Source organism: Coccinella septempunctata, chromosome 6 (assembly GCF_907165205.1).
Source record: "Coccinella septempunctata chromosome 6, icCocSept1.1, whole genome shotgun sequence".
Lineage (NCBI taxonomy): Eukaryota > Metazoa > Arthropoda > Insecta > Coleoptera > Coccinellidae > Coccinella > Coccinella septempunctata.
Genome location: NC_058194.1, coordinates 4,304,497 through 4,331,671, shown reverse-complemented (window position 1 = coordinate 4,331,671; position 27,175 = coordinate 4,304,497). Strand labels below are relative to the sequence as shown.

Below are 27,175 nucleotides of genomic sequence, written 5' to 3'. Positions count from 1 at the left end.
TCCTTCTTAGAATTTAGTGAAAAAAGGAGATTGATATCAATTGTAAAATGAATAACACCACTAGTGCACCAATATGACACAGAGAGCCCACCAAAGGCCAAACTACCAGCACTACCAATTTATGAACATCTAATATCATTGGAATATCTTTTTTTTATTTATTTTTTTTTATACAATGGATACAAGTAATAAATTATAAATGTAATTGGCAGGAAGACTTCGGTCGATAGCAATTTGATGATTTTTATTATCGATAAAGTTAATTTCTCTCTCTCTCTATTAATTGTAATAAAAAATTGAAGGAAAATATCTACAAAGCATGACGGAAGCGGTACTGCTGGGGACGGTGAGAACAGTACGTTAGTACATGGGAAACGCAGAAGAATCTATTCCGACAAGAAGTGCGGGTAATGAACGTATTTTTAATGGTTCAGATCATTTATTCAACATAAGTCCACTTTTGTCTACTCAATTTTTTCATTTGCCCACCCACAAAACCATAGAAATGAATATTTGAAAATTTTGGAAAGTGTGAAGTTGGCACCCCCAAATGAAAGTTTTCGGACCAAAATCTCAGAATCGTTTTTCCATCGTAAGTCCATGTTTGTATACCTTTCATTTTCAATCATCCAGGCACCGTTTGAGAAATATGGAAAAAGAAGCTGTTTCGGTGCATTCTCTGAGCAGCACCCCAAATTGCAGAAAGGTGTTTTTTTATAGTGAAGATTGTTTGTCCACTCTTGTACACCCAATTATGTACTTAATTTGTTCACCTACAAAACCACAGAAATCAATCTTTGAAATTTTCGGAATGTGTGAAGTTGGCACTTCTAAATGAAAATTTTTGAACCAGAATTTCAGGTACCTTATGAGAGGAGATAGGAATTTTTCCTGCGCTGCTTTGAGCAGAGCCCCCTAATTCGGAAAAAGTGTTGTAAATTGAATAGATCGTTCATTCAACGTCAGTGGGAGCGCCCACCAAAGTAGCGTAGCACTGACGATTCATACTTTTCAGATATCGCACATCTGAGTGAAGTGTCAGTTATTATAATGCATCGCTTTTGTCATGTAAGTGGCATGAGGATGTTACGCTACTGTGGTGGGCGCTCTCCCTAAGTACATGTTTATGTCACAATAAACTATTCTATCTATCTATCTATCTATCTAGGCAATTATTTGTTTGATTTTTTTTAGTAACAGAACCATAGAAAACAGTAAAGAAAAATTGTGATGTTGGCAACATAAAATACAAATTTTCAAACTGAACATTCTGGTTCGTTTGTCTTTCGATGCTTGATGTTTGTACAACGAAAATTCATTTTCATTTGATTAGACTTCATCAGCAAGATGAGATGAAAAATTGATTATATGCCTTGTAATTGTTGTAATATTGTCCCACGTAAATTTTTTCGTCATGTAAATATTCTGATGCAACGTTCTGTTGTGTTGAATTATGTAGTTCTTTAAAGTATTGTGTAAATATTATCACAATATTATAGAATACTTTGATTTCTTTTTCGCAGGATGTTGTGTAAACGGCTAATTTATTGGAGTGATGGTTACTTTCAATAAGGAAGAAAATGAACGTGCTATTAAACTATGTATTCCACTTATGTTTACAAGCTCCTCACGAAGGAGACAACTCTTCAAAATTCAACAAAAAGGTAGGCCGCAGTAACGTTATGTAAGCTTCACAGTACTCTATAGGTAAGAAATGCAATATAAAACAGTCACTCTCAAAGTTATACAATATGAGATATCACAAGTTAATCTACTCGATGAGGCAGATAAAACGTAACTCCAGTATTATCAAATTGGCTCTCTCAATAACGTAATTAGGTACTTACGAATAAGGAATAGGTTCAAATAATTATTTTGTCGGTAGTTCTGTCACAATAAAAATTTTAATGCTAAAAAACCTAACCAAAGCCTCGGAATCGGACGGAAAAACCAAAGACGACTCAAGCAACGGAAAAGGACAGTAAACTATGGAACATGGAATACTCAGGGTCTAACCCGTAAAATGAATGAAGTAATTGCAGAAATCAAAACCCTCAAATTAGATATTGCGGTCATTACAGAGACGAAAAAGAAGGGACAAGGATCGGAAAGCATGGGATACTACGACCATTTCTACAGTGGAGTACCGAAAGATCGAAGAGCCCAGCAGGGAATATCCATACTGATAAGAAGAAACCTTAGGAAATACATACAATCTTGGGAAGCCATCAGTGAAAGAATAATCAAAATGAATTTAACAATATATGGACACCGAACAACCATCATAGAAGTGTATGGAGTAAATGATGACTCTCTGGTGAGCACAAAAGACAAATTCTTCGAAGATCTGAAGAACGAGATTATGAAGGTAGGAAAATCAAGAGAAATTATCATCCTTGGAGACCTGAACTCTAGAGTGGGAAAAAATAGAAACAGCCAAATAGTGGGTCCATATGGAGAAGATACCAGAAATGACAACGGAAACCGGTTAATAACTTTATGCGAACAGAATGATGTAAAAATAATGAATGGCTACTACCAACACCGAGATATACACAAATACACGTGGATACAACCTACAAGAAATCTAAAATCAATTATCGATTATACAATTGTGAGGAGGGAAACAAAGTGGAATATACAAGATGTTAGGGTTCACAGAGGAGCCACCTGTGGTAGTGATCATCATCTCCTCAGAACTATAGTAGTACACAAATCAAGAAGAGAACACCGTGAATCAGAGCATAAACATCAAATAGTCCACAAACCAAAAAGATATAATTTAGATAGCCCAGATCATGAAAGTACGAAAGAACTCTACAAGAAACGTCTAAACGAAAAATTAACAGAAAAAAGATTTACAAACCCCGAAGAATATTATGAATATATCAAAACATGTATCCACTCGGCTGCATACGAAGCACTAGGCATGTACGAACCCATTAAAAAAAGAAAACCATATTGGTGGGCCCCAGACATATAAAACGATATAAAGGTAAAGCGAGACAAATATCAGAAATTCCTAAATACAAAAAATGAAAACGAAAAAGCGGAATATAAAAGTGCACAAAATATAGTCCGCAAGAAAATCACCGAAATGAAAAATAAATCCTGGGAAAGAAACTGCTCAAAAATCAACACATATCTCGGTGGAACGAAGAGTACCGAGAGCTGGAGGCTGATAAAACAACTTAGACAAAACCAAAAGAAGGACATTATTTCAACAATAACGATGGAAAAATGGGAGACATATTTCAAAACACTACTCACAGAAAATAGAACAGAATTTGAAACCAATAACGAAAATGAACTGATAACAGTAATGACATCTCCATTAAGGATAACGATGAAAGAAGTAGAAGAAATATGTAGAAGACTAAAAAACGGAAAAGCCGCTGGACCAGGAGAAATACCAGGAGAGCGCATAAAGTACGGAACGGAAAAATTATACCGCCATTTAACAACACTATTCCAGATGTGCATAGATGGGGCTACCACACCAAGCGATTGGAGAACATCGTATATTTCGACCATTTTTAAGAAAGGAAATAGAGAGAGTTGCTCAAATTACAGAGGATTGGCGGTGACAAGTACCTTAAGTAGAGTATATGGAAAATTATTGAAAAAGAGAATAGAAGCAGAATACAGTGATATAGAGATGGAGGAACAAGCGGGATTCAGAGCTGGAAGATCGACCGTCGATCACTTATATACAGTGACAGAGGTATTAGAGAAAAAACAGCAAAAAATCAGGAAATTCATCTTCTCTACAAAGATCTTCAAAAAGCATACGACAGCATACCTCTGGAAAAATTGTGGGACACCATGCAACAAAGGAACATCAATGCAAATATCATAAAAGCTGTCAAGAACCTTTAAAAAGATATAACTGCTCAAGTCAAAATAAATGATACACTTTCTGGAAATATACCAATTACAAAGGGCCTCAAACAGGGATGTTGCCTCTCTCTTGTGCTATTTAAGATATATATACAGCAAGCACTCAAAAAATGGATGAAAAGTTGCAAAGGAATGGGAATACCAATAGCGAACGAAAATACTTTATAAACGCTATTTTTGCAGATGATCAAGTGGTACTAGCCCAGGATCATGATGACCTAGAGTATATAATAATAATAATAATAATAATAATAATAATAATAATAATAATAATATATGAGGGACGAACCGTTTATACGGGATGGGTGAGGTACAGAAGAGGAGTGTTCCAGGGAGATTCGCTAAGCCCGTTATTATTCTGCATAACACTCATGCCACTATCAATTGAGCTGAGGGCAAGCAAAATAGGATACAAGGCTGGTCCACCAGGCAGAAGGAACCACCTGATCTCCCACCTTATGTACGTGGACGACTTGAAACTCTACGCCCCCTCCAGGGCCGCACTACAGCAACTATTGAATATCGTTTCCGAATACACCTCTGCATTGGGAATGTCATTTGGTTTGGACAAGTGTGCTGTTTTTCATCTCCGCAGGGGAAGGGTTGATGATCCAGGAGAAGATATCCAACTGGAAGATGGAATGACTTTTCGACGTCTGGAAGAGGGAGAAACTTACAAGTTTCTCGGGATGAAACAGAGGGGAGTACTGGAGACAACCCAGATAAAGGACGCCTTATCAGCCAGCTACAAGAAGAAGCTGAGAGACATCTGGAAATCACAGCTGTCAGGAAAGAACAAAGTATCAGCTACAAATATGCTAGCCATCCCGATACTTACCTACTCTTTCGGGGTGGTAAACTGGACGGTCAACGAACTCCTCGATCTTGATAGGTCAACAAGAAAAACGATGAACATGAATCGTAGCCTTCACCCAAATAGCTCGATTCAGAGGATATACCTTCCCCGAAGCCAGGGGGGTAGAGGATTGCAATGTTTGGAATATCAACACTATCAACAAACATTGGAAACAGCAGTAAGGGTCCTAAGAAGTGAAGATCCGCTTCTGAAGTTTGTAGCTCAGCATGAACTCGCGAACCACGGAGCCTTCCTATTCCGAGCTGGACAGAGAGCCTTGGAGAAGCTCGGTATAACCGGCGTGTCGATCGATCCTGAGCGTGCTGGAGCACCGATCACTCAAGCGGACCAAAGAAGGCTAGCAAGACTGATCCGGAAGTCTCAGTCGAATACATTACTCGAACATCATATGAGTAAGAGCCTGCACTCCATATTTTTCAGGAGTTTAAAAGACCAAGATCTGTCGGAAGAATTGTCTTTCGCCTTTCTAAAGTCGGCTAGCCTTAAGTCAGAGACGGAGGGATTTGTGATGGCGTGTCAGGATGGAGTAATAAATACCAGATGGTATAAAAAGAACATCATGAAAATGGACACCCCAACAACGTGCAGAGCGTGCCATAGTCAACAAGAAACGATTATGCACATTCTTTCCGCCTGCAGAGTCCATGCTCCATCGGGGTATATAGAGAGACACAACGCGGCACTCCGAGTTCTCTACTTCCATCTGAGGGCGGCATATGAGATAGACAAAGAACCGGTGCTACCATATGTGCCTCTGGAGATTGAAGCGGTGGTCCAGAACGAGAAAGCTCGAATATACTGGAACTATCCTGTCCCAACAACACGGCAGATCAATGCAATAAAGCCAGACATACTTCTTTTGGACAAAGAGCTGAAGGAATTGTTCGTCGTGGAATTCTCATCCCCTGCAGAAAACAACATGGTGATGAAGGAAGAGCAGAAAAGACAAAAATACAAAGATCTTGTTTTCGAGCTTGGAACTATGTACCCGGGTCATAAAGTCAAGATGGTTGTACTGATCATAGGATGTCTCGGAGGAGTGAGAGCCAACTACGTGGAAGAATTGAAGATTATTCCGGCCTGCAGATCTTGGGCCGAGATACTAGCGCACAGAATGCAGAAGGCGGTGTTGCTTGGGTCACTGCATATCATCAGATCCCATGAACTCTAGATGCCACTTGCAGCTCATCTCTTTTGTTAAGGGACGCTGCAAGGGCTGGACGAAGAACTTCTCCGTGGAATGTGTGAGGGGTTTTTAGTGAGTAGCCAAACAAGATCTCGGAGTCTCACACTACCTAGAGTGCGGACCCTCTGGGTGCCCATAAAGGGTTTTCCCCTCACACGAAGGAAAAAAAAAAAAAAAAAAAAAAAAAAAAAAAAATAATATATAATCTCTCAGCCGATGTCGGAAAGAAATCAGCTAAGCCTCGGAAAACAGTCGCTGCCTGGGGATCGTCAGGGCACGTCTGGAGTTGGTGCTGGACGTGACAGCATGCGGGACACCAACGGCAGAACGCTAAGAAGGCGGGCGCCTGCCACACAAAAAGCTACGCCTCTAGACGAGGAGGACATCGACGAGGAGAGAGTTCAGGTTGTCGGTCGCATAGGGATTCAAAGCTCGCAAGAGCACCCCGTAGTCGGAACCGGCAGCCGAAACAGGACAGCACAAAGGGGACGCCACAAGTGGACGCCCGAGCAACATAGCCTGCTGTCTGCGCTATACAGAAGATCAGGACCCGACAGAAGGGGATACATGAATAGGCTGCATGGTCTGTGGTGCGAAAATTGTCCAGACCTCAACTACATGACGCAGCAAAACCTGAGGGATCACATCAGTCATCTCAAAAGAAGAGGAATCTTGCAGCGGTCTCGAGAGCAAGGAAGGTTGGAACAACAAGCTGAGGAGCAGGTGACAGATGCTTTGAGCCAACATCAGCAATTGACGGTTGACAGAACTCAAGAACAAGCTGTAGCCCTTTTGAGTGATATCGCGGGCCGAACCAGGTATGGTACACGCTCCAACAGGCCAACAACGGAACATGTGAGAGATGTTCCAGATATAGAACGCGCTGAAGAGCAGGTGACAGATGCTCCAGGCCAACAACACCAAGCGATGACTCACAGAGGTGAAGCTGTAGCCCTAGAAGCAAGGCCAAGAACGGAACAAGTGAGAGAAGTTCCAGAGATAGAACTAGCTGGAGAGCAGGTGACCGATGCTCCAGACCGACAGCAACAAAGGCCAAGGACAGTGAGAGATTCATCAGAGTTAATCGACAATACGAAAGAGGCATTTGAGGCTGCCGTTAGAGACCCACTGATCAAACCCACCCGGATAAAATCCAGACACAAGGCTGAAGATCTAGCCGTTTTGAATAGCATCATTCAAGATCATCTTAACGAGACCTGTTCACTGGAAGAGGTGGAGGCTGCAGTGAGAGCAGCCGCTTATCTACTATGTCCACCGAAAAGTACAGCTGCGAATAATAATAATAAGCATAGGAAAAGGCTAAATCAACTTGACATCAAAATAAAATCAATGAGGCAGCAGGCATCTTGGTGTAAGGTTATTGAGCAACACATTATTTATGAAAATGTATGTTTGGTTGCGGTTGCTCAGTGGCGTGAATCCCCACTCCCATATTGGGGGTATGAGACCGGCCGTTGGTCAGTCGATGGACAGTGTAACTAGCGTAACGAATGTATTCTAATAAAACCGAAATAAAGAGTTCGCAAGTAAAGCGTGGCCTTTTAAAATACTGGCTTCATAACACCCTAATAAAGAGACAGGAACGTTACATGGTGTCAGGTTATCAAGAACCCCAATAATAAGATGGATGGATTAAGATTACCTCCCGTCATGGACTTCTCCGGCAACATGGCGAGAAATTGGTCCCTTTGGAAACAAAAATTCCAGATGTACATGCTGGCTGCCGATAAAGATGAAGCAAGTGAGCAAGTTAAGGTTGCTATACTTCTAAATTTGATAGGTGATGAAGGTGTGGAAATATACAACACTTTCAAGCTACAAATTGAAAAGACCACGTTGAAAGGCGTGATGGACAACTTTGAAAAGCATTGTCAGCCGAAGAAGAACGTGGTGTATGAACGCTACAAATTTTTAAGCTGCAACCAGAAGGAAGGTCAATCAATGGGTAGTTTCATTACGGAACTGAAGACAATGGTGAAGAATTGCGAGTACGAATCTGAAGAGGAAATGGTACGTGACAAGATAGTTATGGGCATCCGAGATAATGGTGTTCGAGAACGCCTTCTGCAAACTGAGGTCTTGTCCTTGAGGAAAGCAATTGATGTATGCCAAATAGCTGAAGTTAGCAGACATCAAACAGATGAGATGGCAACGAAGATGGACGGCACGAGCATCAGGGTGGATAATATCAACTCGTCCAAATCTAAGATAAGTACTTCAAACATTGTAAAAAGAAAAATGAAAAATGGAAATTCTGTTAATAATCCTTATAACTGTAAAAAGTGTAATACAAAGCATAATGCAGGGCAATGTTCAGCGTTTGGAAAAGAATGTTTTTACTGTCATAAGTTAAATCATTTTGAAACAGGTTGCCTGGTAAAAAAATCAGGTAAACAATTAGATACAAGTAAAAGAAACAATTTCAAAAAGAAAGTGCACTCTGTTGAAACCGAAAACGTAGAAATAATTAATGATGACATAAATGATCTGTTTATTGATAGTTTAATGTTAACAAAAGTCAATTATAACAAGTCAATTAACAATGATAAGATTTTAACTGAAATTGTGAATATTAATGGTTATAACATTTCCTTCAAATTAGATACGGGAGCTGATTGTAATATACTGCCATCGAGAATATATCTACAAATTATGCCTTCCAGAAGTGTCCTAAAGTCAAAGGTCAACCTCATTGCTTTTGGTGGTAATAGGATTCCGGTTGAGGGCTCAGTGAGGGTGAGTTGCCTGGTAAGAGGTCAGGAACACTACATAACTTTTCATATTGTTGACACAGCTGACAAGCCTATATTGGGTCTAGAAAGTTGCTTAGAATGTGAATTAATTAATAAGATTGACTTGGTAGAAAAAAATGTCTCAAATTTTCAATTTATGTCTAAAGATACTATTATAAAAAATTATACAGACGTATTTGAAAATTTAGGTCAATTTCCAGGACAGCCATGTAAATTATTTTTAAAAGATGGTGCTGAACCTGTACTTCATGCTGCTCGTAGGATTCCTAAAAATTTAACATCTAAATTTAAGTCAACACTAGAGTCACTAGAGAAGGCAAATGTTATTTGTAAAGAGACCAATCCAACTGATTGGGTTAATAATGTGGTAATCACAGAAAAAAAAGACGGAAAGTTACGCGTTTGCTTAGATCCGAGAGATTTAAATAAGAATTTAAAGCGAGAGCATTTTCAAATTCCTTCGCCGGATGAAATATTAACAGACCTGAGTGGTAAAAAATATTTTTCCATATTAGACTTAAAAGATTCTTTCTATCAGATACGTTTAGACGAAAATTCGTCAAAATTATGTACTTTTGCAACCCCATTTGGCAGATACCGGTTTCAACGACTTCCCTTTGGCATCAATACTGCGGCCGAAATATGTCAGAGAAAAAATACTGAAATATTTGGTAATATTTTGAATAACGGAATTTACATAGATGATCTAATAATTGCAACAGAAACTGAAAGAGAACACGACCTAAAATTAGTGCAAGTTTTAGAAGCTGCTAGGCATAACGGCGTAACATTAAACATTAATAAATTCCAATTTAAAAAATCTGAGGTTAAACTGCTAGGTTTCATTGTTTCTAGTAAAGGGATTGAAATTGACCCTGAGAGAACAGAAGCAATTACTAATATGGAAATCCCGAAGAATAAAAAAGAACTACTCAGATTCTTAGGTTTAGTTAAATACCTAGGAAAATTCTTACCGAATTTGTCATCGTTAACGGCACCCTTAAGACAACCAACTCATAAGAATATATTATTCCAGTGGGAGCAAATTCATACTGACACAGTCATCAAAATTAAAAGACTTCTCGTAAAAGCACCCATTCTAGTTCACTTTAATCCAAATAAACCTTTAGTAATTCAATGTGACGCAAGTTTAGACGGTTTTGGTGCGTGTTTGCTACAAGAGGGTAAGCCAATCGCGTATGCCTCTCGAACGTTAATTGATGCAGAAAAAAGATACGCCAATATAGAACGTGAGCTTTGCTCTATTGTGTATGCCGTGGAAAAATTTTATTATTTAGTGTATGGAAGAGAAGTAATTGTAAATACTGATCATAAGCCATTGGTTAATATTTTTAAAAAAGACATCAATAAGATTTCAACAAGATTACAAAGATTATTGTATAGGTTATTAAAATATAATTTAAAGATAGTTTACTTACCGGGAAAGGATATGCACATAGCTGATGCGTTATCAAGAGCAAGTATCGATGATAAGTACGCCACTGAATTTGAGGATATTAGGGTTCACAGTATAGCTAAATTGCTACCAATATCGGAAGAAAGACTTAACGAGTTTATTGTAGCTACTGAAAATGATGAAATGCTAAAGCAATTGAAAATTCATCTTAGAAATGGTTGGAAAAAATATAAAACATTACCTCACGATCTTAAAATTTACTATAACATAAGAAATGAAATATCAGAATCTGACGGTTTATTATTTTACGGTGATAGATTGATTGTACCTGAATCAAAACGTAACATTATTTTACTAAAAATACATGAAGGGCATCTAGGAATAAATAAATGTCGAGCAAGAGCCAATGAGTGCCTTTATTGGCCGAATATGTCCAAAGACATCTATGACTTAATAATTAATTGTGAAATTTGCAATAGATTCAGCCAAAACAATGCCAAATTACCGATGTTGAGTCATGAGATACCTGATAGACCGTGGAGTAAAGTAGGAACTGACATTTTTGATTTCGGCGGTAGCTCATATATTGCAATCATGGATTACTACTCTAAGTGGATCGAATTCAAAGTTCTAAGAAATAAATCTATTGGAGAGGTAACTAAGAAACTAATGGAAATTTTTGCTTCATTTGGGTTCCCTGATAAAATCGTATGTGATAATGTACCTTTTAATTCATATTTGTTTAAAGATTTCACTAGTAGGTACGACATAAAAATCATTCATTCTAGTCCAAATTATCCGAGAAGTAATGGATTGGCTGAAAAATCAGTCAATATCTGTAAAGGAATTTTGAAAAAGTGTGCTTATGAAAACGGCAATTTACAAATATATTTATTGAAATATAGAAATAGTCCAATACCGGATATAGGTTTGTCACCTGCTCAGTTATTTCTTGGTAGGCGTCTGAAAGATAATATACCTTCACTGAGTACTCTTCTGAAACCGAATTTAGTGAATAATAGAAAATTGATGAATAATTTCAATAAAAGGCAGAAAAAACAAAAATATTTTTATGATAAAAATACAAAAAATCTAAGGGAAGGAAAAGAAAATGACATAGTTAATTATAGATTAAATAATGTATGGAAAAAAGGTAGAATTTTGAAAAAATGTGAAGAGCCTCGTTCCTATTTAATACAAGATGGTAATAAAGTACGTCGTAGGACTAGGGAACATATAATTTTAGATAATCATAGAAATAGTTTTAATGAAAATTCAGGGAATAAAAACGGCAATACTGATGATCTTGATGTTGACCGATATCATTTGAGAGATAGAACATTGATTAAGAAGCCAAGTAGGTTAGGAATTGTATCATAGTTTAGCGAATCTATTTTGTTCTCAGTATGACTCATGGTATTATAATGTATTATAAATTTGTATTTATATTGTTGATATAATGGCATTTTAGTGAAGTGATGAAGAGTGTAAACCAACTTGGGAGAGAGGATGTAAGGTTATTGAGCAACACATTATTTATGAAAATGTATGTTTGGTTGCGGTTGCTCAGTGGCGTGAATCCCCACTCCCATATTGGGGGTATGAGACCGGCCGTTGGTCAGTCGATGGACAGTGTAACTAGCGTAACGAATGTATTCTAATAAAACCGAAATAAAGAGTTCGCAAGTAAAGCGTGGCCTTTTAAAATACTGGCTTCATAACACCCTAATAAAGAGACAGGAACGTTACATTGGTACCAATGTGTCATAGATGTTCTGAAAGGAAAAACTAAACCGAGCAAGAGAATGAAGGAGATAATTGAGGAGCTTCGTGCTACACATGGTACCGTTAACTTGCCCACAGTCCATCTACTGAAGCAGAAAGCTGTAGATAAAATAAGATCACTTGCAGCAGCACGAAAGAAATTGATAAGGAGAAAAAGATGGATCGAAGATAACAACACCTTCACCGCGGAACCATCGAGATTATTTCAACCTCAACAGCAAAAGGTGCAAAACCCACCATCACCTCAGGACGTCGAAGAGTTTTGGAAAAGCCTGTACGAACAACCAGCAAAAACCAGGGATACTCCAGCACTTCCCAGATTCCAGCAGATGTGTGATCAAACCCTACAGCAGAACGACGAACTTTCTGAAATATCAGCCGAAGATATTAGACAAGCCCTTAAGAACAAGAATGATTTCACAGCACCCGGACCAGACGGTATTCAGAACTACTTGTGGAAGAGCTTTCCGGCTACACATAAACACCTGGCAAGATTATTCAGCGGAATGCTGATTCGCCGTGAGCCCATTCCTTCATGGTTGGTGGAGGGTAGGACAGTGCTGATACCAAAATCAGGGGACTTAGGGCAACCCAAGAACTATCGCCCAATCACTTGCCTCAATACACTGTACAAGATACTCACAAGTGTTATTCAAGATCGAATTCTGAGTGTCATTGGACCAGTGTGGGACAGTATCTACGAACAGAGGGGAGCAAAGAAAGGAGTACAAGGATGCAAGGACAACTTGCTGATCGACAAGAGCGTATGCCTAGACGCCAGACATTACAAGCGCGACCTACATACATCATGGTTAGACTACGCGAAAGCATTTGACACCTCGCCGCACGACCTGATCATTCGGCTATTAAAAATGCTGAAAGTCCACCCTAACATCATCCATGCGATAGAAAGCATCATTGCGTTGTGGAAAACGAAGTTTGCCATCCGAGCAGAGGGACGAACCGTTTATACGGGATGGGTGAGGTACAGAAGAGGAGTGTTCCAGGGAGATTCGCTAAGCCCGTTATTATTCTGCATAACACTCATGCCACTATCAATTGAGCTGAGGGCAAGCAAAATAGGATACAAGGCCGGTCCACCAGGCAGAAGGAACCACCTGATCTCCCACCTTATGTACGTGGACGACTTGAAACTCTACGCTCCCTCCAGGACCGCACTACAGCAACTATTGAATATCGTTTCTGACTACACCTCTGCAATGGGAATGTCATTTGGCTTGGACAAGTGTGCTGTTTTTCATCTCCGCGGGGAAAGGGTTGATGATCCAGGAGAAGATATCCAACTGGAAGATGGAATGACTTTTCGATGTCTCGAAGAGGGAGAAACTTACAAGTTTCTCGGGATGAAACAGAGGGGAGTACTGGAGACAACCCAAATAAAGGACGCCTTATCAGCCAGCTACAAGAAGAAGCTGAGAGACATCTGGAAATCACAGCTGTCAGGAAAGAACAAAGTATCAGCTACAAATATGCTAGCCATCCCGATACTTACCTACTCTTTCGGGGTGGTAAACTGGACGGTGAACGAACTCCTCGATCTTGATAGGTCAACAAGAAAAACGATGAACATGAATCGTAGCCTTCACCCAAATAGCTCGATTCAGAGGATATACCTTCCCCGAAGCCAGGGGGGTAGAGGATTGCAATGTTTGGAATACCAACACTATCAACAAACATTGGAAACAGCAGTAAGGGTCCTAAGAAGTGAAGATCCGCTTCTGAAGTTTGTAGCTCAGCATGAACTAGCTAATCACGGAGCCTTCCTATTCCGAGCTGGACAGAGAGCCCTGGAGAAGCTCGGTATAACCGGCGTGTCGATTTATCCTGAGCGTGCTGGAGCACCGATCACTCAAGCGGACCAAAGAAGGCTAGCAAGACTGATCCGGAAGTCTCAGTCGAATACATTACTCGAACATCATATGAGTAAGAGCCTGCACTCCATATTTTTCAGGAGTTTAAAAGACCAAGATCTGTCGGAAGTATTGTCTTTCGCCTTTCTAAAGTCGGCTAGCCTTAAGTCAGAGACGGAGGGATTTGTGATGGCGTGTCAGGATGGAGTAATAAATACCAGATGGTATAAAAAGAACATCATGAAAATGGACACCCCAACAACGTGCAGAGCGTGCCATAGTCAACAAGAAACGATTATGCACATTCTTTCCGCCTGCAGAGTCCATGCTCCATCGGGGTATATAGAGAGACACAACGCGGCACTCCGAGTTCTCTACTTCCATCTGAGGGCGGCATATGAGATAGACAAAGAACCGGTGCTACCATATGTGCCTCTGGAGATTGAAGCGGTGGTCCAGAACGAGAAAGCTCGAATATACTGGAACTACCCCGTCTCAACAACACGGCAGATCAATGCAATAAAGCCAGACATACTTCTTTTGGACAAAGAGCTGAAGGAATTGTTCGTCGTGGAATTCTCATCCCCTGCAGAAAACAACATAGTGATGAAGGAAGAGCAAAAAAGGCAAAAATACAAAGATCTTGTTTTCGAGCTTGGAACTATGTACCCGGGTCATAAAGTCAGGATGGTTGTACTGATCATAGGATGTCTCGGAGGAATGAGAGCCAACTACGTGGAAGAATTGAAGATTATTTCGGCCTGCAGATCTTGGGCCGAGATACTAGCGCACAGAATGCAGAAGGCGGTGTTGCTTGGGTCACTGCATGTCATCAGATCCCATGAACTCTAGATGCCACTTGCAGCTCATTTCTTTTGTTAAGGGACGCTGCAAGGGCTGGACGAAGAACTTCTCCGTGGAATGTGTGAGGGGTTTTTAGTGAGTAGCCAAACAAGATCTCGGAGTCTCACACTACCTAGAGTGCGGACCCTCTGGGTGCCCATAAAGGGTTTTCCCCTCACACGAAGGAAAAAAAAAAATAATAATAATAATAATAATAAATGTCTTTTATTCACATTTTCAATATAACACAGGCGAAGTTTAGCCTAAGGCTATTCTTACACTTAACCTGTGTCATACAAACATACAAATATTACAGCGCTCTACAATCTACATTCAAGAATCATGATTATACATTTCTGAGTGAACAGAATACCCAATAGGTTACAGAGGAAAAAACCACAAATATTCACACCATGAGAGGGAAAAAAGCATCAGGACAATAAAACGTTATTCCAACACTAACACAATAAGTCGAGAAGTCTGGCCTTCAGAACACGTTTCAACCGAAACTCAGAAACATGCAAGTAATCAATGAGAAGTGAATTGTACCCTTTGGCGGCCTGATAACTGAAAGATTTCTGAAACACAGCACTGGAGTGTCGAGGAATGCTAAGATGATTTCTGCCCCTCACTACAACTGAATGAACAGCCGATCAGGAACAAGTTTATTATAGAGTTCGACGGGAATTTTATATTTGACTATTTTATATAAGAAAACACAAAAATTATATTTTCTTCGAACAAACATTGGAAGCCAACCCAGTTCTCTGATTTTATGAGAGACAGGATCATATTTCCTCAGTGAAAACACGAAACGACAACAAAAATTCTGTACCTTCTGAATGCGGTGCTGCTCGAACTTCGTCAAATAATTTCCATAGACAACATCTCCATAATAGAATCTGGACAGAACTAAGGATTCACTGAGAATTTTACGAAATAGAACGGTTAAAACAATGTCTATAAAAATACATTACTTTCAAGATGCAGAATGATGTCTTGAGCAAGTTGTTCACGTGAAAAGTGAACTTGAGTTCAGAATCGAACGTTATCCCCAGGTTCTTGACGGTGTCAACAATGGGCAAGACTAAATCATTAATTCGCAGTCGACGTGCTATGTCCAGCCCTAAAACCTGCTTGACAATTTGGAACAATATTGTTTTCCGTAATATACACGGTAATTTGACGATGAATAGCCCTTTCAAGGATCTTTGAAATAGCGGGCAAAATACTAATCGGTCTGAGATCTGAAAACTGCTTAGTGTTATTAACTTCACTTAAGGGCCTAATCACCGCAACCTTCCATGACTCTGGAAAATAATTCTTTTCAATGCAGCAATTCACAATATGTGTTATATAACACGGGTCAAAACCAAATTTGACTTTGACTGCAAAGCATAAAATTTCGATAGTTTAGGTCCTAATTAGACGAAAAAAACATATATGGCATGAAAAAGTTTGCTTCTGTGTTTAGGAGACTGATTCAACCATAGCATTTACAATAAAAACAAGCAACATGTGAAGCCTATGGCTTGTCTTGATTCCAAACAGGAAAGTCAAAATATGCTTCATAGGCTTCAGAGAGAACGTGAGATGTCTTTAATTCGTATTTCACGTCACGAATTATAATAAATTGACCAAATATAAAACAAAATGCATCAGCATCGTATTTACACTTTTTTGAAGATATTTGAAGTTTGTCTGGGCTAGTAAACAACACCTGATCATTGTTTATGACTCGAGTGCCCTCTAGCGGCACCTTGTAAACGTAAACATCCCACTCTCATCCGACGATCTTTTTGAATTATTAAAAATTATGAAAAAAATGAAAAACGACTATTAATACTATAACTATCACAAAAGCAAACTTTATACCAAAAAAAGTTATTTTCTTTTCGTTTTGGTGCATAATTAACCGGAAAATCCTAGTATAAACGTTAGGACAAAGAACAAAAATTTTTTTGTAGAGTCGTGTAATCATTAAGTAGGGGACCACAGTACTTCAACATATTGATAGTTATACCATCGAAACCGACAGCATTCGACTTTATGGTCGAGATAATTTCCCCCACCTCATCAACAGAAAGCAACCGTAACTCAAAAGCATTTTCAGGGTTCTTCAATTTGGGATATCTCTCTGTAGAGTAGAAACGCAAAAGATCATCATCAGCAGGCCCATCGACAAAAACGGAACTGAAATAATTGTTGGCCAGTTCTGGCTGCTGCAGGCTGAGTGGCAAGCGAATATTACTCCTCGCAGGATTGATCCCCCTCAGATTCTTCCACGATAACCTAGAATCTCCCGCCTGGAAAATACCATCATAATATGCCCTCTTCTCCCGTCTCAAGGACGACAAAGTAAAATTACGCAATCTCTTATAACGATCCCAATCATCGGGTGCTTTAGTTATTTTGAATTTCGCTAGCGCTGAATCTCTTTCCTTCATCATCATTTTAATAGGAAAAGTCAACCATGGGGCATGTTTCCTTGTCATACGAGCAGCCCTTAAAGGAGCATGCTTCTCGAACACCCCCAGAACCAGACTGGAGAAAAACTTCACCTTCTCATCGATATCATCCATAGTAAAAATATTGTTAAAAGGTTCCCTCAGCAAGTCGCTCTGAAATAAGTTTATATCGAAAAATTTGAAGTCTCTGTAATAGTGCATTCTTGGCCTCGTCACTGACGACTCAAAGCTCAGCTCACAGAAAACCATTTTGTGATCAGACACAACATCCGCATTCACGACACCGGAATTCGAAACGCATCCTAGGCTGGTAACGAAAATTGGATCCAACAATGTCATAGAGTCTCTAGATATTCTTGTAGGTTCATCTATCAATTGCTTGAAACCATAAGCATCCATGGAATTTATCAAAGTCCCGGTCGTAAGCAAGTCGATGTTCACATCTCCAAGCAAAATCAGCTCATCAACAGTGGGAACGATTGAGGATAAGGAATCGTCGAGAGCTTCAATAAAAGAAGGTAAACTACCCTTAGGGGGGCGATAGACGCAGCCGATTGCGAAGGAGGTATTGTTCATCTTCACCCTAATCCATATTTGCTCGCAATGGTCGTTGACACTACTCAAAATGAATGATACAGATCTGAATTTATCCGATACGTAAATCCCCACACCTCCACCTCTTCGTCCACGTCTGCGATCCGATCTGTAAAAAGTGAAACCACCAATAGAAATGAACCTCGTATCTACCACTTCCTCCAGCCATGTTTCAGAAACGCCCACCACCTCAAAATCATTTATCAACGCTCGGAAATCATCAAAATGGTCCATAAGTGACCGAACATTTAAATGACACAATTTCATGCCTTTAGTCATTTTTCATTTCGAACAATTATTACTAACTGTTAATCAACATGTTCAACATGAAACATAACTTCACTGAAACAATTTTCCCCTCAAGCAATGAATTTAAAAATGAAATAGTTATTCATTCATTCGATCATAAATAGTAAACAATATATATTTCCAAATTGAATATATCTCCAGCTAAATATGATACAATTTCTCAAAATAATAAACAATAAAATATTTCATAAACGTTCCCTAGAAAAACTAGATAATGCCAGGTACAAAAACAATTATAATCAGTAAATGATAAGAACGTATACAGTAAGTATGTCGTTTCTCCCCTTTCACCGCAAAATATGTCAGAAAACTTAACCCCAGAATATAAATGAACAATTCTATACTTGAATATTACGAGCCAAATTGAGTAGAATTAATCGACGAACCGACAATTTATTTTAAATGTTGGTTGAATTCAGTGTCACTTTTCAAATAATGTTTTTTACCATCAGAGAAAATACATATCCTTCCACCTTGAGTCCACACGTTTTGTTCCCCATACATCTCTCGTGCCTTAACGAAAATTCCATATCTCGGCTTAGTCAAATCCTCAGTTATAGTGATTTTTGATCCCTTAAGCCTCTTCTCATTATATAAGATCTTGTTACATTCATCAGCAGTCGGAAATTTCACAATGATCGGAGGATGCTTTTTATTTCCAGTTTGATTAGTTTTAATTCGGTAACAAGCTTTTATTTCGAAATCAGACAGTTTTAGTGACAGTTTTTGGGTTAATATATTCTGCACAATCTCCTTTATATTTTCACCTTCTTCATGCCTGACACCATAAATACGCAAATTTGACAATTTCTTCGCCTGATGCCGTTCATCGATTTCAACCTGAAGTTTTTGATTTTCTTGAGATACCTGATCGAATTTTATGTGCAAGGCACGACTCCCATCAGCCAATTGCTCTATATTCGTTGTCATCAGGTCAATTTTGCCTTCCAGTTCGCTGATTTTTTCAGTCACTTCTCCGTGACTAGCTCGGATAATTTGTCAGCCACCATATCCAAAAATTTCATATCTTGAAAACATTCACTTATTATAGGCTTGATGTCTGATCTTTGATCCTTCGTGAAAACCATTTTATATTTGTGAAATGTATTGTGAATTACAGAATACCGGACACTGAATAATGATATAGTTAAGTCGATGCGCCGACCCAGATAACGTCTACTCTCTGAGAGCGCACATGACAGAATATATGGCAAGAAAGCTGGTGAAGGAGTACGAAAGATGGGGTTTGGAAATTAACATTGAGAAAACCCAGAATATGACGATAGGAGGAACACCGGAGGATATAAAGTTGGAAGATGGACGAGTTATACGAGACTGCCGGGAGTATAAATACCTGGGACTTAAGATGACACGGGACGGAACACTGGATGAGGGAATCAAGGAGAGAGTTATACAGGCAAGGAGAGCGATATCCATGCTGAATTAAATTTTGTGGGACCGAAGCATCTCAAAATCTAATAAAAAAACTATATATAATACTATTATAAAGAGTATATATATATATATATATATATATATATATATATACAGGGTGTGGCGTAATGAATGGATAATATGGAGCCTGCAGGTAGAGGACTCTATGGCGGTTCAGAAAAATATATTTTTCGTTTAGTGAAAGTGCCTTGGTTTTCGAGATATTGGAGATTTTCGAAAATTCAACAGAATTTAACCCTTCGCCAATCGTTCAGCAGGCAAGACTCCAAATGAAAGAATTTTTCAAACTGTTTTTTGTATATTATTCCTGTATAGATGATCTATCGAATATAATTCATTGTTTTTGAGGCGCATGAATAGTTCTTCATGAAAAAAAGATCTAACTCAAGTTTTCCATTTTGCTTATTTTTTTATAAGTTCAACCTAGCGCGGTGTAGAAAATAATATGGTTACCTGAGAGCCAATGCAAGAAAAAACATGCCCGTTTCATTGAGATTCCGAAATGGTATAACTCTCTATATTTTCAGCATTTAATACAAAATTAATTCCTATTGCAATCAGTTGAGGCCTAATTTAATGTAAACACTGTTTCTGAAATTTTTAGCAGCTAAAATGAGAAATACGAGCAGAATAAAGCAATCATATATAAGAAGGTATAGAGCATAAGCTCGTGGTGGCCTCTTAGAGCATCTTTTGTGAAATTTAATTCAATGAAACGATACTCATAATTAAATTATTGATATGCAATAAAGCTATGATTCATTAGAAAGTGTAGGTACTATAGAGCATGTATCAGAACTCATGATGGTCAATTTAAACATCATTTTTGAAATTTTATTCAATTAAACGATATTTTCAAATTGTTATTTTTTCTCGTTTTATTTTATTATTGAAGCCCAAGGTTGTGAAATGAATATTTTCAAATCAATTTCAAATTATGAATTGAATTTCAGCATTTTTGTAACAAAGTTCTCGATTCAATGTAATAGAAATTAATTCAATAATTTTTAGCTTTTTTCTTAATTACGAAAATGCTAAAATTCACTTCGTTACTTGAAATTCGCTTGAAAACTATTAACTATATATTTATAGGGCTTAATAATGAAAGAATACGAGACAAAAAACCAATTTTAAAATATCGTTTAATTGAATCGAATTTCACGGAAAAGTGTTCAAAGTGATCATCAGGAGCTTTGCTAGATGCTTTACAGCTTCTTATGAAAAATTGCTTTATTCTGCTTGCAAGTCTCATTTCAGTGGCTAAAATTAAAGGAAAAAGCTTACATCAAACTCCGCCTTGACTCATTGTAATAGAAATTCATTTTGTATTTAATTCTGGAAATAGAGTGAGTTATACCATTTCAGAATCTCAGTGAAGCAGGCATGTCTTCTCTTGCTTTGGCACTCAGGTAACCATATTATTTTTTACACCACGCTGGGTTGAACTTAGGAAAAAAAATAAGCAAAACGGAAAATTTGAGTTAGATCTTTTTTTTATGAAAAACTACTCATGCCCCCCAAAAATAAGAATCTACATTCGATAGCGCATCTATCCAGGAATATTATCCAAAAAACATTTCGAAGAAATTCCTTCATTTGGTGTCTTGCCTGCAAAACGAGTGTCGAAGGGTGTAATTCTCTTGAATTTTCGAAAATCTCCAATATCTCGAAAACCAAGGGACTTTTACTGAACATAAAATATATTTTTCTGAACCGCTATAAGGTTCTCTACCCGCAGGTACTATAGTATCCATTCATTACGCCACACCCTGTATATATATATATATATATATATATATATATATATATATATATATATATATATATATATATATATATATATATATATATATATATATATATATATATATGAACCCGTAGTGCGTTGTTACCTCCGTTAAGTTCATTGGGCGACCTGACCTCCGGGTGAAGGAGTTATATAATTGGAATAATTCTTGTTTATATATGTAGAGGGGAAGGTGAATAGCAGGGGTACCTAAAGAGGGGAAAAGATTTTTATCGAAAAATTTTTCTTCAAACGAATCAGACCTTACTACCTCCGCATATATTTCTTATTAGTAGTGCGCTCTCACCTCCCGCAACGTTGTCAGATTTTAGGAGGACAGAAAGTAAGACAGCTCGAATTCTACTCATATATAGAATACAGCTGTTCTTCCGATTCATTCACAAATATTGAAGCCTGTAAATAGTTCGAGAACGATACTAGATAATATTAATAAACTTCATACGCTGATAATTGATTGATAAGGTTCGTGATCTCGGTGTAAATGAATTTGGACAGTTTTGAATAAATTTGCTTATGTCTACGATACTTCGTCCGATAGGGGAGTTTAATACCATATAGGTCCCAAAATGAATAATGCATGAAAATGAAATTTTTCGTGACATATAGGATTAATTCAAAAGACAATTTTACCGAATTTGTTCTGGTATGAAATAGTAGTCTAATTTTTGGGCATTATATTCACGACATCAGGAACTCCATATAAATGTTTTTCCTGAATGAATCAATAAAGATATACGTTTTACTTTCAGCTTCTATACTTCATTCACTTTCATTTTAGCACTGGATTGGCCATGGAAATTAGATGCCTTTCACTCTGTATGGTACGAAAATGTTGGGTTAAAACGCTTGTCGAAACATTCTTGAGTTTTAAATCAGTGCTACGTAGTCCGTTCTACGTGAGTCTCTCAGTAATTACGTATTTCATCACAATGTCAAATCACTTCGGAAAATATTGAGTCGAAAATATGTAACGAACATAATTGACGTTTATACAAACTGATTGAAGACATACCAAATCTAGTTATTCATATGGAAAATACAAGTGATCAGTAGCTTGAGGAGAATTACTGTTGTTTATCTTCTTTGGCTGGAGGTTGAAGACGTTACATCAGTTGTAGAATTCAAAAAAATCAACCCGAAGATGAAATGATTACGATGCAGTGTTAGCATTGAGTTGAATAATCAAAGGTGGTAAGGAATGGGTATCTCTTGAAGAAATGAACGGATAATTACAAGAATGTTGAATTCTTCAACAAAAATCATCTTGCGTGAATAGTAGTCAAAATAATTAAAAGATGTTTGAAGCAAGAGTGGCTTCACCTCACAAAACAACTGGCTCGTATTCATGTCTGTTTATTTTCAATACATTGATATAATGATAATAATTATACAGGGTGTGGCGTAATGAATGGATAATATGGATCCTGCGGGTAGAGGACTCTATGGCGGTTCAGATAAATATATTTTACGTTTGGTAAAAGTGCCTTGGTTTTCGAGATATTATTATATAAATAATAATTATATCTGGATATTGACATTTTCCATCATAGCGGATCAAAAGAAACTCCTCGATTTAATGGCATTTCTTAATTGCTCGAGGTGTCTTTTGCGATTTTTCAGTACACAGGTTGTTTCACAAGTAAACGGACAAACGAAAACCGTAAATAGAGGGCATTGAGCTGAGTTCAAAAACACCTCATATGTGTGTCTTGTGCATTCCGTTTCCGATATACAGAGGAGTTTATTCGAATTTCCCGAATTTTCGTTCAGCTATAACTCCAAATAGTTCAGTTGTATTCGGCTAAAAACTCATTATCCGCTTAAGCTTGTAAGTTTCAATGAAACAGAACATTAAAAGTTGACGAACACAGGACCGGACTCATTGAGGCCATATTCAAACTTAAACTCATGCAAAACACACTGTAGTTTTTTTCGTCATAATTTTGAATTTTTCAGGAATCTGCATAGATTTTCTCAAAATCAATGAAATTTTGGTATGCTTTATCAGTGGATAATTTTTAATGAATAATTATTTGGTGGTGAAATGCCTCTAGAAAAAACAGCGCTGCATATTGACTTTTACTTCACAATAATTAATGGTATGAATATGATCGCCAATCAGATGTGGAAATCTAAAAATGTAATTCGAAATGTTCAACTGAATTTTTTCGTTTTTGATATTTCAGCATATCTGGTTATTCAGATAAATCATTCACAGTGATAATAAGCTTTATTATTGATAATGAACAAAAATAGCAATAAAAAACTACGCTATCATGAAAATAATAATTATAACTTGATATCTTCCGAATGAATCGCTTTTTATGGACAACGTGGACCTGAAGTAATTTTTCGAATTGATTTTCACCTCATTTGGTCTTTTAGTGAAGGTAATGATTGGCACTTCGAATAAGTATGATAAATGCACTTTCGAATTCTTCTCTTATTCCGTTATATTCATGATTGGATCTATGGACATCTATGGATTGGTCTGGTCTTATTACAATTTGTTATTGAAACATTGATGATATTCATGCACCAGAAAAAGTATTTATAAGTATTTCAGGTCATTTCATTTGAAGGGTAGGACCCCAACATTGGACTGTTAGATCTCCAGATCTGACACCCCGCGATTTCTTTCTTTGCTTTCATTCACACAACTAGTTGTCCATAGAAAAATAGATTAATTCTGAAGATCAAGTTTTAATATTTAGTTTCAAGATAGCGTAGTTCTTCCATCCATATTTGTGCATTAGTGCATTATCAATTTTGAAACATTTCATCATTGTGAATGACTATTTTGAAGACCGAATATGGTATAACTGTTGAACACATTCATTTCATTTCTTTGAAAAAAATCAATTAAGAATTTCTATTTTTCATGAAGTCCTCTATTCCTTAGAGGCGTCTGACCAAAACAATTCTTTCTAGAACATGATCAACAGGTAGGGCAACCCAAAAATCAATTCATTTTGAGACAATAATAATGCAGATAACAAAAAAGTTTAAATTATTATTAAAAAACTACATACACGGTGTTTATATGAGTTTAAGGTTAAGTAAAGCCTCACTGAGCCCGGTCCTGATTTTTGTCGAATTTAAATGCTCTGTTTCAATGAAATTAACAACTCAAGGCTAAATATAAATTTTCAGTCGACTTGATAGAGAATTTCAGGAGTTATAGCCGAACGGAAATTCGAGAAATTTCAAAAAACACTGAAGTAACCTATATATAGGGTGCCCCAAAACTATCGAAACAAACGTCACACCACGATAGAGTAGATCAAATACTATCGAATGACACCAACATTAGTTGAGCGAAAATGTACGGTTTCTGCACAGATTACTGTAATCTGTGGGTTTCTGAGGAAACCTAACCTAAAGTTGCCGATTTTCGAACTATTTTTTCAATTACAAGGCAAATTTGTGATTAAGGATAGCGTTTTTCCCCCATATTATCACCCCTGTTTAATCTGAGTATTAAAAATCATGTAGAAAAAACAATTGTTTCAATTAACATCAACTTAGGTCGAGACTTAGGTTATGGTTATCGATTAACTACTTGAAATAATTTCAATTAGGGGAGATAAAACAATAATCTTAGTTCAATATAATTTAAAATCGATATCATTTTTCACAAACTGGCCCTGTTATTAAGAAAAATAGTTCGAAAATCGGAAACTTTAGGTATTTTAATAAAATTCTGATTATTTTGGAAACGGTACGTTTTCGTTGAACTAATGTTGGTGTCATTCGATGATATTTGGTTTACTCTATCGTGGTGTGACATTTGATTCACTAGTTTTGGGACACCCTGTATATGGGGTGATTTTGAACTCAGCGCAAGGCCCTCTATTCACGGTTTTCATTTGTCTGTTTACTCGTGAAACACCCTGTATACTCCTTGTACTCTGAAAATTTTGAAACAAATGCCCTCACCCTCATATGAAAATTCAAATTCTTCTTGTTGTGAGAAACGTTCATCCAGAGACTCTGGTTCATCCCCCCGACCCTGGTTACATTGCCCGTTGAAAATGAAATCGGCATCTGTTTACTGCAAAACACGTGTTAATGTTGATACGAAGGGTTCAAACTTTTCTACCTGATTCGAGCTTTTCAGGAGAGAATTGCTCAAGATGAGTTCGAGTAACATTTCGTTTTGCGTGTTATATTGGATAAAATTGAATTTATGCCATGGATGATTCGAGAATTATTGATGTCCAGAATGCTCCAGAATGATGAAAATTTTCAGATTTCATTAAAACTCTTGTGAAAACTGTCTCGTATATTGTCAAGTATAGATTTTAATTCATTCAGAACTTTGAAGTTCGACAAATAATGATGTAAATAATTCAATATTATATTTGCCCCAAGACTCGAAACTTTTCGAAAAACGATTTATTTAATGATTTGATGACGAATAAATCAAAAAATTATGTGTGTTGATATTATATTTTCATTCATTAAAGAATATCTAGAATAATGAAGTTCAACAAATGATACGAACAAAATACTTATTCAATTAACCTTATGATCCGAAACATTTCAGAATTTATTTAGTGTTCAGATAATCCGCTGCAGATCGTTTTTCACAATACGACTGTCAATTTAGGACCAATTATAGAACGATTTAATTAATAGATCAATAGCTTTCGAAAATGTTGGTCAGTCTATGAACTGACAACTCATTTTGACAAATGACGGATTTCAGTATCCGACTGCCATATAGTATGATGAGAGTTCAAAAAAATTTGTATGGACTACAGAATTTAGATGGTTGATATTCCGCGTCGCTAATAGTCAATCACATTTCCTTCAGCGTAGTTGTTGTTTTGAAGAAAAAGTAGTAGATTCTCGCATAATCCGAAACTCTACATGTATAGCAGTTGTTCAGTTCGGGATTAAAGTTTATCCTAGATTGATTTTGACATTTCAGTTCAGTTCTGTTAGATTATCTAGGATCATCTTAAATCTCGGCCTCATCCTGAACTGAACAACCGGGCCTTATAGTAATAGCAACGTAGCATTCATTAAGTCGGTATATTATTGGAATAATACTAATTTTTTATAGCGGAGAATAGTGGTTTTCAGCCTCGGTAGGTATTCACGAAATTCATTTTATTATGTTTTTTTAAGGTGAATCGGCCCGAAATCTTGGATCCCCCGACCTGCTAGTTTCGTATACTTCTATGACAATAGCATAATAACTCAAATTTCAACATTTTCACAGAAATTTTTGAATTTAAGGGAGAGACACATTGAAAAAATCGATAGCAATTTACCGCCTAAACTACGAGCTTGCCGAAGTTGAAACTGGTAACAATCTACTCAGTGCTTCATAATATGTATAGTTTTATGACTCAGTGTTCTTTAGAACCTGTAAAAAAAATTAAAAACTGTAAACTCGTCATCGCCTTCCAAAGGCTGTATCTTGGAAGGTCTGTCGATTTGGAAAATTCACAGGAAATACCCCCGCTTATTTTCATTAAGGAATCATCTCCCTTATTCCTTCGCATTTGTTTACAGATATCCTGTATATAGCTATATTTTACCTATGTACCTTTTTATTTTAGATAGTAGAAGTTAATCAATCATCTGTATCTCAATCATATGTATCCGAGTATGTATCTATATTATTAACTTCATTTTGAAGATTCATTATATCTTGACAAATATATGGTTGCAATTTCAAAATATGTTGACTCGAGGCCTTCCAAAGACTTCAATATTGTTTATTTTTTCCCTTACACCCTGTATGATCTATCGATAAATGCAAATCTGTTCTGGCGAATTCTTCATAAAATCTTACTTGTTTCGATATAATTGGTAATTTTCTTTATGATACATCACTGAAATATTTAAACCATAGAGATGATACAAGCTCTTCAA

At 37.2% G+C, this 27,175-nt stretch overlaps 3 protein-coding genes across 3 annotated transcripts; 2 read left to right on the top strand and 1 right to left on the bottom strand.

The window, feature by feature from the left end:
* The first annotated feature begins 2,023 nt into the window (after positions 1-2,023).
* Positions 2,024-2,983, top strand: LOC123315891 (craniofacial development protein 2-like). The gene has a single exon (XM_044901792.1). It carries the CDS (start codon positions 2,024-2,026, stop codon positions 2,981-2,983), a length of 960 nt encoding a protein of 319 aa, XP_044757727.1.
* Positions 2,984-7,607: 4,624 nt separating this feature from the next.
* LOC123315889 lies at positions 7,608-8,364 on the top strand. The gene is made up of 2 exons (XM_044901791.1): positions 7,608-8,210; positions 8,353-8,364. The coding sequence occupies exons 1-2, from the start codon at positions 7,608-7,610 to the stop codon at positions 8,362-8,364; spliced, it is 615 nt and encodes a 204-aa protein (XP_044757726.1).
* A 2,095-nt stretch (positions 8,365-10,459) lies between these two features.
* LOC123315888 lies at positions 10,460-17,994 on the bottom strand. The gene is made up of 2 exons (XM_044901790.1): positions 16,677-17,994; positions 10,460-10,482 (listed from the first exon to the last, which is right to left on the bottom strand). The coding sequence occupies exons 1-2, from the start codon at positions 17,992-17,994 to the stop codon at positions 10,460-10,462; spliced, it is 1,341 nt and encodes a 446-aa protein (XP_044757725.1).
* Between the last annotated feature and the right edge of the window lie 9,181 nt (positions 17,995-27,175).